The following is a 13,033-nucleotide window of genomic DNA, read 5'->3' as shown; positions in this document are numbered from 1 at the left end:
GGGCTGCCAATTTCAAAATATAATAATGGGCTCTCCAATGGACTGCTATTTCTTTAGGGCGACAGAAAGAGAAGAGAACGGCTAGCTACTATTTCTCTAGTGCGACAGAAAGAAAAGAGAACGGCGACAGAAAAAGAAGAAAAGCGGCAACAAAAAGAGAACGATGTTTCCTGTGTTTTCTCTTCTCATATCTGTAATTTCTCTTTCCCTCTCATCCAAATTATAATGCCAAATGAAGAATACTCTCAAATCATTTTTTTTCCTTTTTTTATTAGGCTACAATCCTTGATGGTTCAAATTAAAATATTAAATCATAACGAAAAGCTTTTCCTTTTTTACTTTTATTTTTGCTACTATGATTGAGTACTACACTCCCTCAGCCTTCCTTTCCTGCATCTGCACTCCTGATTTCACATATAGTCATTCTTAAAAAGAGAGAAGGGGAAAAAAATGAAGTAGAAGGTTAAAAGGTGGTCTGCTTGGTTCAGTTTTTTTTAGAGCAGTTTTCTTTTTTCAAACAACTGAAAATTAAAAAATTGTACAAAAATCGGTTTGTTTAACTCTGCCCCAAAAACAACACAGGTAATAGTTACATGGAGCATGCTCTTTCTATGATTCTAAGAGCAAAAAAACCCAAAGGTGGATCCTTGAAAGCTTCCAGCATATGCATCCGAATGAGTTACGACAAATGCAGATAAAAATTGATCCATGTTACCATACATCTTTGAAAAATCAAGTGACGAAAGGTTAAATCATTCCTTTAGATTCCTTCAACTGTTCGAATGCATTTCTGTTGGTACATGTACTATCCTAGTTTACACAGAAATGGCCAAAAAAAAAAAAAAAAACCAACCTAAAATTCCACCTCATAATTTCTGTTTCCAAACAGGATACAGCTACTGCCTATCAGACAACTCAGGCCAAATTTGGTTTGGGAGCAGGAGGAGCAGGTATTATCCCCCATCTCTTCCGAACAACATCCAGATCATCATGAAAGTGCCTCTCGTAATATACACACATAAGGTCTGTGCATCGCACACCAGCCTGGAGGGCCCAGGGGAAGTAGTGCTGGTAGAACATTGATCTTTGCTTCTCACTGAATCTCGCAGTGCCCCCTACAACGGACATAAGGCACATAGGAAGCAGCATTTGCTCAAACTCTATCACCTTTAGTGCTGACTCGCCAATCAAGTTGGTCGGAAGGCCAAACAGGGTGTGCCAGAAGTCATGAACCTCACGGGCACGCATTGCCACATATGCCAGTTCTTCTGTGTCCATGAATCGCACCGGTGGGCGATCATCTGGAGAGAAGTTCCTGGATCCCATAAACCTAGCGTAAGCAGCACCAAATGTGTTTTCTGGTAGGTCCCACGCATGCCCCACTTTTGTAGAGATGATACGAGGCCTCTCTAGTAGTATTGCCTGAGAAAGATGCAAGTTTTCTTCTAAATAGTTAAAAAAATGTCATCAATTAGGCAGATAACAGAGATTTCAAAACAGTAACTGCCAAAGTAGGTTGAAAGAACTAAAGCGGAAACTAACAGTTAACATAAAAAAGATTCTCATAAGCTACTCAAGTCTTCCATGTCTCTCTATACCTGAATTATCCAATGGTTCTGGATCAAGGGTCTATTGTGAACAAATGGCAATAACACATAAATGGCCAGTTTAAAACTGCGTTCCAAGGTATTACCGCAGTCCTCCAAAGAAAAAAGATATTATCTAGCTATTCAATTACTCCCTTTTTTTCTACTATTAATTTTAGTAAAATAAATTTTTAATACCTTGAATTTATCAGAAAAATATACCATCCAAGTAAAATGAATCCAAAACCTTGGCATAATATGTCCCTAGAGTCTGATATGAATATCCCAGTCGTCAAGAAGTTGGACTTTAAGATACCTCCATGATTCGATTCAAATTTTGCAATAAATGTTACTAAAATATCTTTCTAAATATTTAATAAGAAGAAGATTCACTGAGCAGTTAAGTTTATTTGTGAGGAAAGAGCTACTATGGAGAAACAGGAGTGCATGGAAGTATCTGTTTCCTAGTTTTCTTATGCTTCAGGCACAGTATATTATCCAAAGTTTCCATATCTAATCCAAATTTCTATCCTGAGATATAATACTAAGCTCTTGCTAAATATCTAATTACAAGGAAAATTCACTGAGCAGTTTAGTTTAATTGTGAGGACAGAGTTTACTATGGAGAAAGAGGAGCCATTCTTAAAATTAATTATTAATAGAATATAACCATAGGTGAGGCTCGAGCACTTGATGTGAGAGGATAATAAAGCACAATTACACCAACAGGCCTCACGATGCTATGTATTGCAAAGTTGTAATGATCATCTGATATTAGTTGAATTTAATTTTTTCTTAGTTGGTACTTACACACTCATACCTGCACTGAGGTTTGAACCCCTGACCTTCCTTTGAGAAGTTGGGGTTTGGTACCGCTTTGCCACTGGCCTGTTGGTGATATTAGTTAAATTTAAAACATAATATATCATATAACACTGTAATAATTAGTACAATATAGTTATTTACCTAAAAGATATAGAAAATATAGTGCAAAAAATATATTAAATATAGTTATTTACCTAAAAGATATGAAAAATACAGTGCAAAAAATATATTAGATACATTGATTCTGAAAAAATAAATATATTTACATAATGGTGATCCAGAGAGATGCTTTATACTGCCAATTTATTAGAAGAGAAGAAGAAGATTAATCTTTTATGGGTAAAGTGCATTTAACCCCCCTTGACTTTCACCGTTTTGCAGTAAACCCCTTAACTAATTTTTTGCCAAACCAACTAACGGAGGGGGTTTGCTATTTAAACTTTTGCCAAAAATACCCCTTCTAACCAAGTCAAAGGGGGGTTTTATGCAATTTCCCAATTGGGTGAATTTAGCGAAAAGTTTTTTTTTTTCCTTCCTCGAATAATAATATTTCAACGTATGTTTTTTCTTACATGCATCACCATACTTTTAATTAAAGAAAAGCATAAAAAAAAAATTTAAAAGTAAAATTTATAGTTATGAGCGCAACTACAAATAAGTTCAAATCTTATATGTTTACTCATAATATATATTACTATACCATTATTATGTTATTTATATTATATTTTTTATTTTATATAATGTGTACATATATATAAGTGTATGAGATGGACATTTGAAATTAGATCGACAAAACTGAATTTTAATTACATAAAGTAATTGAATGGCATAAAATAGTAGACTTTTCTCTAATTCTTTTATTTTTTTTATGAATAGAAAAAAAAAGGAAAAAAGAATATTACAGGATTTAACTATGCTAGACATATGCTAAAGAAATAGCATGTAGTTGCACTCATAATTATGAATTTTACATTTTATTTTATTTTTTAAATATTGTTTTTTAATTAAATGTATGGTGATGTGTAACGGAAAATATAAGTTCAAATATTATTAATCAAGAAAGAAAAAAAGAGTACAATCTTTAACAAACAAGACATTTAAAACTTACTAGAATGAATGAGTAATTGGTATGGATAATTGACAAAGTATTATTGGTATTTAAAATATATATATATGCGTGTGTGTATATTGGATAAGGTAGTATTGTTTGTGTTACAATAATTGATGATCAATGTATATACTACTATACTTCACATGTTTACTTTTCGCATCTTCGACATTGCATACCTGGGTATCTATGCATCTTTATACAATATTGTGACGAACTTTTTCATTGAAGTTCAACGTTTTCCAAGGTTCCATTTTCCAAGTTTTGCTGCTAATTTTTCAACTTTTTCACAATGATTTCAATATCCAATATCTCAATATTTTGAAACCTCAATATGACGTTTGATATGGACATTCTATTCATTATTCTTAATGCATGTAGCAATTACAACTAGGTCATCTGACTAAAATGACCACTGTAACAGCTAGGATCTGTATGCATAATTAAGAAAATACTTACTCTGCCTTCAGGACTATTCTTCATCCTTTGAAGAACCCTTTCAAAAGCAGGCTTTCCAGTTGTCTCCCCCAGAGCTGCTATCAGATCTGCTCTTCTCGGGTCCAGTAAAGCACCAACTGCCGAACCCAGCGCAACTGCAGCACGTTGCCACCCATTAAGATGGATGCGGGCACCTTCTATCATTGCAATTGTCCGACGATTTCAGAATCTAATCAAACCAAAACCACAATAAAAATATCATCAAACCCTAAAACATGGCAATAGAATTGTTAGGAGAAATTTAGAGCACCAAGTGTTTAATATTTTTTAACAACCATCTACTCCAAAAGTTTAAGCTGTTAGAGAGTGTGTAACTTTATTATTTAAATCCTTCAACATGCCCCCTCACTTCTGGCCTTCTTTTGGTCCAATGTGTTTCAATTTTAAATATCAGGGAGACGGTGAGGTTTGAACACAATACCTCGCTTGCTCTGATACCGTGTGAACAACCATCTACTTCAAAAGCTTAAGCTATTAGAGAGGGTGTAACTTTATTATTTAGATCATTCAACAAATATCAAGTGAAGAGAATTTTACAAGCTTGTAAAACATTGTTAACTTCCACAATATATTTATGTAGAGAATTTCTTAGTTGATGGACATGTCAAATTCAGACCAACACATTAACTAAAAAATAAAAATAAATGGTATAGATACAACTGATTGCCAAAACATGCCATTTAGGTGCAAAATGTTCACCAAACTACAACCAAAAACACAAACAGAGAGAGTTGCAAGTCTATACCAGCAAATCTAGCTTTTTCTTGTGCTTTCAGTCAAAATTTTCGCTCTTGGTTAGAGAGAGGATGGGGAGCAGGTGGGGCTAAACCCTATTTACTTTTGCCTTTCGACATAGGGACAAAATCAAGTCTTTGGGTCTGTTTGGTACCCCTATTAGAAAGGTGGAGAAACGCGTAGAATCAAAAGAGTTAGTAGAACTAAAACTGAACTTATGGAATGTAAATTTAGCGAAGAGTCCGATATTAATGAGGTTATGATTACACTTCAAAATCAAAGAATTATACAAAGTGCACACTTTTGGTATTTAGGGTCATTAATACAAAAGGACGATGAGATAGATGCAGATATAATAAGTAGAATTATCACAAATTGGACAAAATGGAGACCAACTAGTGTCGTTTTTCGTGATAAACAACTAAAAGGAAAATTTTATAAAATAGTTATTAGGCCAACTATCTTATATGGCGCAAAGTGTTGGGCTTTAAATAAAAAAAACAAGAATAACGAATTTATGTAGCAGAAATGAGGATGTTAAGATGAATGATAGGAGATACTACAAGAGATAGGGTTAAAAACCAAAATGTGAGGGACAAATTAGGTGTGGCACCTATAAGTGATAAGATTAGAGAGAGTGGACTTAGGTGGTATGGACACATATATAGAAGACCAATAAATGCACCAATGAAAAGAGGAAGGTTAATTTGCCTAGAGGATAGGAAGCAGAGAGGGCTCCCGAAATTAACATGAGATGAAATCATTGAAAACGATTTTAAAAAGTTTAATATTAAAGGAGAGATGACTTATAATAGAACAAAATGGAAAAAGAGAATTCATGTGACCAACCCATTCATATGGGATCAAGGCAAGGATGATGATGATTTATTGGATAACAGTTTTCTGCACCAAGGTTTACTCCTCTGCCCCAAGAGAGAGGCGTTTGAGATTGAACATTTTGCATGCTAGTGTAAAAGAAATAAGACCGACTATTTGATGCTTACAATTAGTAATCAGTTGATGAAAAGACCCATTGAGAAGATGTGTGACAGAATAAAATATGATACTTATAAAAGTATGATAGGGTACAGTACAAATTTATCCCAGACTGTGGCTAATTGTGAAGTACATGAAGGGTTTTCATAAAGAGCAATATTCAAAACAATTTTTCTGTTGGGAGTAGAACTCAAAATGTTATAGTTATGGTATGAAATGTGCCAGGATTCCAAATGAAAACAGAATGGAAAAGTAAAATTAGAATTAGAACATGATTTAAAGAGGCAAAATCCTGAGCACTACATTTTTTGCCTTAAAAGAAGATTTTTCATATTGGATGGTAAAAAATCATTGGAATCAATGTGCATTCCTTGGTAAAGGAATAATCTCTAAGTTAATATAGAGCCTCTAACAGATCTTAAACCAATATATATATGTGTGGAAGTATATAACAAAGACATGGAGCAGTATGTGTTATGAAAGGAAAAACTGATTATTATGTTTAACTATGTGTACTTGAAAGGTTCAGTAACTGTGTGAGTGGTTAACCTCAAATATGTAACTAGAAAAAAGTTGTGAACGCTGCACCTTGGGGTATAAATCACCAGAGTTCAAAAATGAAGTGTATTTCAAGTGTCTTGCCATCTCAAGATACATATCTCTTATGCCCTTAAGAAAATTTGTATTTACAAAGTGAAGATATTCTATAATAGTATTGCAAGAGGACAACAAAACTACAAGACTTTTCAATAGCAAAAATACAGTGTCAAGAAAACTACTTTGTATGCACCCCCAAGAAAAGAAAAAAAAAAAAAAAAAAAAAAAAAACATTATTAAATGGTTACAGTGATACTATTCTTGAGAGAGCAAGGATCATTATTTTTTTCCAAAGCAATTATTCTATTAACAAACCAAACAAAAAAGGACAGGACAGGCAGAGGCAAGGATCTCATTAGCAAAAGGAAACAGTAAACAGGTTAAAAGTCATGTCATTTCTTTTATCTTCTAGGTTGGAAACAATAATCTAGTTTTACTAGATCACTGGCAGATGATCATTATGGACCAAAGAGAAGGCCATTGCCGACCCTATCACCCCATCTAAGTAACATCTCCAGTCCTTCAACAAGTCCCTTATCTTTGATCAGTACCGAAGTTCCTATATATTGCTTCAGCTTCATTTCATTAGCAGCGCCCGGGCAGTCATCTGCCTAATAAATGCTTATCGAATTATCTGATTTCCTAATGATTTTGATTACTCCGTCAGGGCAAGGTCATGTAACCATTCCCACAAATCACATGTCTTTCCAAGTTCTTTCGTGATTGGTCACAGGTTAGAGCCTGAGTTATTTTCTGCTCTGGAAACACTATTATTTGTTTTTCTGCTTCTTCAGTGTCATTCCCTTCTCCCATAAAATAAAAAAATAAAAAATAAAATATATAAAAATAAAATTGGTGCTTTTTCACTGAATTGTGAAAACATTCTTCAAGGTGATACGTAAAATGATACAATAATAAACATTGTAAATATGATTTTCAGAAAACTATTAGCACAATATCCTTAATTTCGAAGAACATATATTTACTAGTCTTATAGACATTTTCCATCATATATACACTCTGCAACGAATAGATGCGCATGAAAATAAATCAATGCAACAACATTAACATGAGAGTGTCACAATCATCGAAGCTGCACAAATCCAGTATTATTGTTTGATAAAACCGCATAATTGCATCTAAACGTGCTTCAGTCAATCAAGTCGGTGAAAGCATATAAGTCATGCAGAAAATGTCAAAACTAATCAGCCATGAAAATCCATCTCAAAACAAGAAAAAGAACAAATACTACACTAGAATCCCATTACTTTAGCATATTCAGAAAAGTGTTGTGTATAAAATTACTGGGTAAATGAAACCATCATATTCCAAACTTGAGAGAGTTTATGGCAAATAGGGCATAAATTAACAAATACCCAATTGATAGAAATCAGAATCTAAAAGCTGTTGTAAGATCATACCGATTAGGGTACGTCCACTACTTTTCCTATGCTTTCGTGAGGTTTTGAGGAGGCGGCTGGTCCGAACAGATGGAGAGACGATTAACACCCAAGCAGGGACGGAGGTCCCCGGGGTCAACGTGGCTCCTCAATATAATAATATACACACAGTATATGTAATTTTTAAAAATTTAATAATGGCCCCCCTAAAAACTTTCATTTCGAAAGCTGCCCCTAGGCACAATATTTTTGAATTCTTATTTTGATACTATGCAAAATGATGATTTTGATAAATATTATATATATATATATATGATACTATTTTTTTTTTTTTTTTCATAATTGGTGTTGAATTATATAAATGAAGAATTAATTACAGATGCACATAGGGCATACCCTCAGAAAATACTCGAAATTGAAAGAGGGCCCTAAGAATAAGCCTATTTCCAGTACATGAGAACAAAAAACAACAACCTAATGTAAAAGATCTTGGATGCTAACATCAAGTACTTCAAAAAGAGTCTGTCTAGCCACCTCCTGAGAAGATTTACCAACCGAACCATGAAATCTACCATTCTTCTCTTGCCAAATACTCCACAAAAAAGCCACAAACAAGCTATTAAGTAGTTTATTAGATTTCTGCTCAAACCACAAAAACAGCTCCCAAAAACTTGTGATACCATAAATTTGTGTCATATCCTAGCACAAAAAAATCCCTCAGCTAACACTACATATCCTTAGCAAGTTGACACTTAACAAACAAATGGTTTCTAGTATCATTATCTTGTTGACAAATGGAGCATCTAGGAGCCAATTGGATTTTCCTTTTCTGCAAATTTGTTAAAGAGGGTAGCTTATCGTGAAATAGAAAAACCCCATGGACAGACCACCTAGGCCGACCCTTTCCCCAACACAACTTATACCATTCAACTTCTGGATAATGCACTTTACATCTATGCCATACTTTCTTGAAGGAGAAGACCCCACCATCCCAAAGAAATTTTTCTTCCCTAGCATGGATTGGAACTAAATCCACATAATATTTTAGAGGAATAAAAATATCATATTGGAGCAGCTCTAAATTCCAGTTCCTATTAGCCATAAGTCTATTAAGAGATGAATCCCATGGGAGAGCTAACCTTCTAATCATTCTATGCCCAAATTTTTGCAACAAAGTTTGACCATCACACCATGGATCAACAAGAACTCGAATACTCTGGCCTGTTCCAATAGAAAAACTAAGATTTTGCTGCATTATTTCCCTGATGTTGATCATATTCTTCCAAATAATTGAGTGAGCAGCCGTAGGGACAACATTCCAGTATGATGAGTTTCTCCCATATATAGCTTTGAACCAAGAAACCTATAACCTATCTTTACTGAACAAGTAATCCCAAACCAAAACACATTCAGAGGCAGTCTGCAGATCCTTCAATTTCCTGATACCAACCCACCTTCAATCTTTGGTTTAGTGATCAAACCCCAACTCAGGAGATGTAAATTTTTCCCATTATCTCTACTACCTCATATGAAATCTCTACATTCCTTATGAATTTGATTTATCACTGAGGTAGGAAACTGAAACATATTACTCCAGTATAAACAAACTGGTGTAATTACAATTCTAACCAATTCAACTTTCCCTGCAATTGAGAATAACTTAGTACTCCAAGCATTGAGTTTCTGGCTGACCTTATCAAGGAGAGCAAAACAGTGAGACTTCTTCAAACCAGAAGAACACAAAGGAATCCCCAAATATTTTAATGGAAGAACCTCTTCCTTACACTGAAGTAACTCAAGAATTGCCCTTCTTCTCCTCAAGGCTTTAGAAAAGATGATACCATTTTTCTGTAGACTAATTTTCAAACCAGAAGCATCACCAAAATTTGTAAAAACAGAATATAAGGCCCTGGCACTAGAGATTGAAGCCTTACATGTGATCAACAAATCATCTGCAAAAAAAAGTGTGACATATAGCAGAGTTTGCCTTTACAACAGTATGGTACAAAACAATGCTACAATTAAGGACTACACCATCCAATCTTTGAGTTAATTGCTCAATAACTAAGGTAAATAATATAGGTGACAGAGGGCACCCTTGCTTTAAACCCTGCTAAGCTAAATAAATCCAGGTAGAGGACCATTAACCAAGATAGAAAATATAGTTGAAGACAGAATAAATGAAATTCATGTCACCCATGTACTACTAAAGCCATAGGCATTCAAAATTTTGAGTAGAAAACCCCAAGACATAAAGTCATAGGCCTTCATTATATCTACCTTTACTGCCATCATAGGGTGTTTAAAAGAAAAATCGCTGATCATTTCATGGGTCATAATAATGGCATCTTGAATCTTCCTCCCCTGAATGAAAGGACTTTGTTCCAATCCCACTAACTTAGGTAAGACCAAAGAAAACCTAGTAGCCAATATTTTAGTAATAATTTTGTAAACAAGGTTACACAATGCAATAGGCCTACAATCCCCCACCTTCATAGCACTACCAAATTTTGGGATCAATGTAAAAAATGAACTACCTACCCCTACTGGATAAGAGCTTGATGTAAAGAAGTACTTACTTGCATCACAAACCTCCTGATGAATAATGGACCAAAAGGTTTGAAAGAACCTAGCTGGAAATCCATCTGGTCCTGGGCCTTATTAGGTTTAAAATTAAACACAACTGTCTTGATTACAGAAGCATCCAAGATCAAATTATCTTTAGGAGAAATCTGGTACCTGGGATACACATCCGTTTAACTCTCGACATTACTCTGATAGAAGTCCATAAAGGTTTGCTTAACAACATTGGGATCTGTTGAAACCTTCCCAGCCTTATTTACAATAAAGGTAATAGTATTACATTGTCTGTGATGTTTCATTTTGTGGTTGAAATAAGCCGACCACTTATCATTCTTTTTCAACAAGAGAATTCAGGATTTTTGGGCATACAAAATTTCCTGATATGAGAAAAAGCATGTGATGTGTGTTTTTATTTATCAATAATAAAATACTACTCGCAATAGAACGAATCCTTGTAGGATAAGGTGTCGAACCTCAAGGACTGTGGTGGTTTATCAAGTTTTCAATTAATATTATTTTAATTTAGAAAGAGGATTTGATTTTGTTTGTTGTGATGCAATTCAATAACATAAAAGAAAATAAATAGAATAAAAAGATTGAGATCATGAGAAGAAATACTTAGGGATTGACTTCACCACGAACCTCATACTATGGTCAACTGTTCAACCTTGGGATTTCAATAATTATGTATCATATGGAATTAAATTCAATAACATTCATTTAATTCAGATTTAAAAAAAGTTGTTCCGTGAATTTCAATTAACTATAACCTATCTTCGGTTGGCATGAATTATCTACCTACCTACTTCTAATTAATTTTGCAGTATAACTCGTCTTCCCTAGGCATAGACTATGAAAACATTCATTCATGAAAAACGTTTGAACACCATTACATGATCTCCATTCTTATGTCCGATAGGCCTCCACCAAATACCGTCTAATAAGAATGGGTTGAATATAATTTAAGAACAATTAAATCTAAGACAAGGTATTAATCATTCAAAAACTATGTAATCATTAAAAATCAATTGAATTAAATCAATTGCCCAAAATCATGCAATCAAAATTCATAATATATTAAATTCCCAAAGTACAGAACAATCAAACCATAGTATTCGGATTCGGGATACATCAATGTCCTAAGAGAGGAATTAGCTACTCATGACAACGCAAGATATCATCTGTGTTATTGTGGTCTTCATCGCCATAGACCGCCAAAACTTCTTTTGGATCTTCTTCTTCAAAACCCTAAAAGCCGCCGTGAGAGAGAGATATGAGAGCGAGATTTTCTATGGCCTTCTCCTCTTCTTTTATAGTGGAGAACAAGTCCCAGTGGAAGCAAAGTATGGAAAAACAGCAAGTTCGATCGATCTCAACATTCCTTCAATTGATCAAAGCAACATCGATTTAGACATATCAAAATGGATCTAAGCAATTGTCCTTATCTAAAAGATCTCACCATCTTCGATCGATCCAACCTTTCTCAGATCGATCGAAATTATTTGATCTTATCCACACCTACCACCCCACCTAGCACTCTTGCCTCTTTCCCAAAATATCCCAAAATATCTCAGAGATTTGTCTTTATTCAAAAATGCGCCGCCAAGGATGATCAATCTCTACAGCATTCAATGGATCTCACCTCAGTTCGATTGATCTCAACACAGTTCGATCGATCGAACCTCCTTAAGTCCGAAATAAAACAAATTCCAACTCATTAAAAGTTGGCTCATGGTGCAATCATTGCAAGGACTCTAGTGCATGAATCCAGACCATTGGATGTGATACTTGAGCCTCCTATATAAGGATTTGGAGCCATTTTAAGAGCAAGATTGAACATATCTTCATTACACATATCATATCTCATATCTTGGAGAGGAGGCTAGAGACTATAGAGTTTTTACACATCTTTGGGAGTTCTTCCATTCTTCTAGTGTTTCCATCAAGAAGGAGGTCATTCCTACCATGGAGATAGCCCTTAAGGGTTGGATGACTACTTCAATGAGTGGCTAGACATCTACTTGGGGCTAGAGTAGCCCCTAAGTTTGCTTCCTAGACTTAGTGCTTTGTATATTTTTTGGGATTTGTTTGTAATAAATGTTTTGATCTTGGATTTATATATATATATCTTGTAGTTTTTACTTGATGTGTATGGATTAATGCTTTTAATTGATTATCTATTTCTAACCATATGTCTATGGATGCTAGAATGGATGATTTATATGTTTTTCTCTAGATTTAGTGGAGTTTATGCATATTTATGTGTATGGATAAAGTTAATCTAGAGATGGTCAAAACATAGTGCTTAATTGAACATTCTTGTAATTTATTTGATGGTTCACACTTGTTTCTTGATGGATTGTGCTACACCTTTAGCTCACTTAGTTTAATTTCCATGTCTTCAGTGTAGATGTAGTGTAGTTGCCTTAGATTCATAGATAGGTGGATAATCTATTCTTGTTCTTTGGTGTTCCATACTTATGAATGCAAATGGTGTATGCTTCTAGATAGTTGTGTGTGCATAAATTGTGGTTTCATTGAATGGATTTTGGTCTCATTTGATAGGTTGTGCTTTCCATTTGAATTGGCTAGATAATCTATACTTATTTGCCATCCATGGCTAGTTTCTAATAATGTCACACACACACACACAAGTTACAATTCAATTTCCCCCATTGATATACAATTGCTAGTGTCTAGTGAAG

The 13,033-nt window shown here is 34.4% G+C and overlaps 1 protein-coding gene across 2 annotated transcripts; it reads right to left on the bottom strand.

Annotated features, from left to right (window-relative positions):
* Nucleotides 1-737: 737 nt before the first annotated feature.
* LOC132268227 (ubiquinone biosynthesis protein COQ4 homolog, mitochondrial-like) lies at nt 738-7,907 on the bottom strand. Of its 2 annotated transcripts, XM_059769038.1 has the most exons (4): nt 7,767-7,907; nt 3,979-4,186; nt 2,397-2,474; nt 738-1,422 (listed from the first exon to the last, which is right to left on the bottom strand). In XM_059769038.1, the coding sequence occupies exons 2-4, from the start codon at nt 4,159-4,161 to the stop codon at nt 916-918; spliced, it is 768 nt and encodes a 255-aa protein (XP_059625021.1). In that variant the 5' UTR covers nt 4,162-4,186; nt 7,767-7,907; the 3' UTR covers nt 738-915. The 2 variants fall into 2 exon arrangements, with proteins under 2 accessions (XP_059625021.1, XP_059625022.1); XM_059769039.1 differs by lacking the exon at nt 2,397-2,474.
* Between the last annotated feature and the right edge of the window lie 5,126 nt (nt 7,908-13,033).

Source organism: Cornus florida, unplaced genomic scaffold (assembly GCF_030987335.1).
Source record: "Cornus florida cultivar Cherokee Brave unplaced genomic scaffold, ASM3098733v1 CherokeeBrave_3.0.0_Hap2_Chr08, whole genome shotgun sequence".
NCBI lineage: Eukaryota > Viridiplantae > Streptophyta > Magnoliopsida > Cornales > Cornaceae > Cornus > Cornus florida.
Note: the sequence above shows the minus strand (reverse complement) of the source record. Positions and strands in the feature narration are given on the sequence as shown.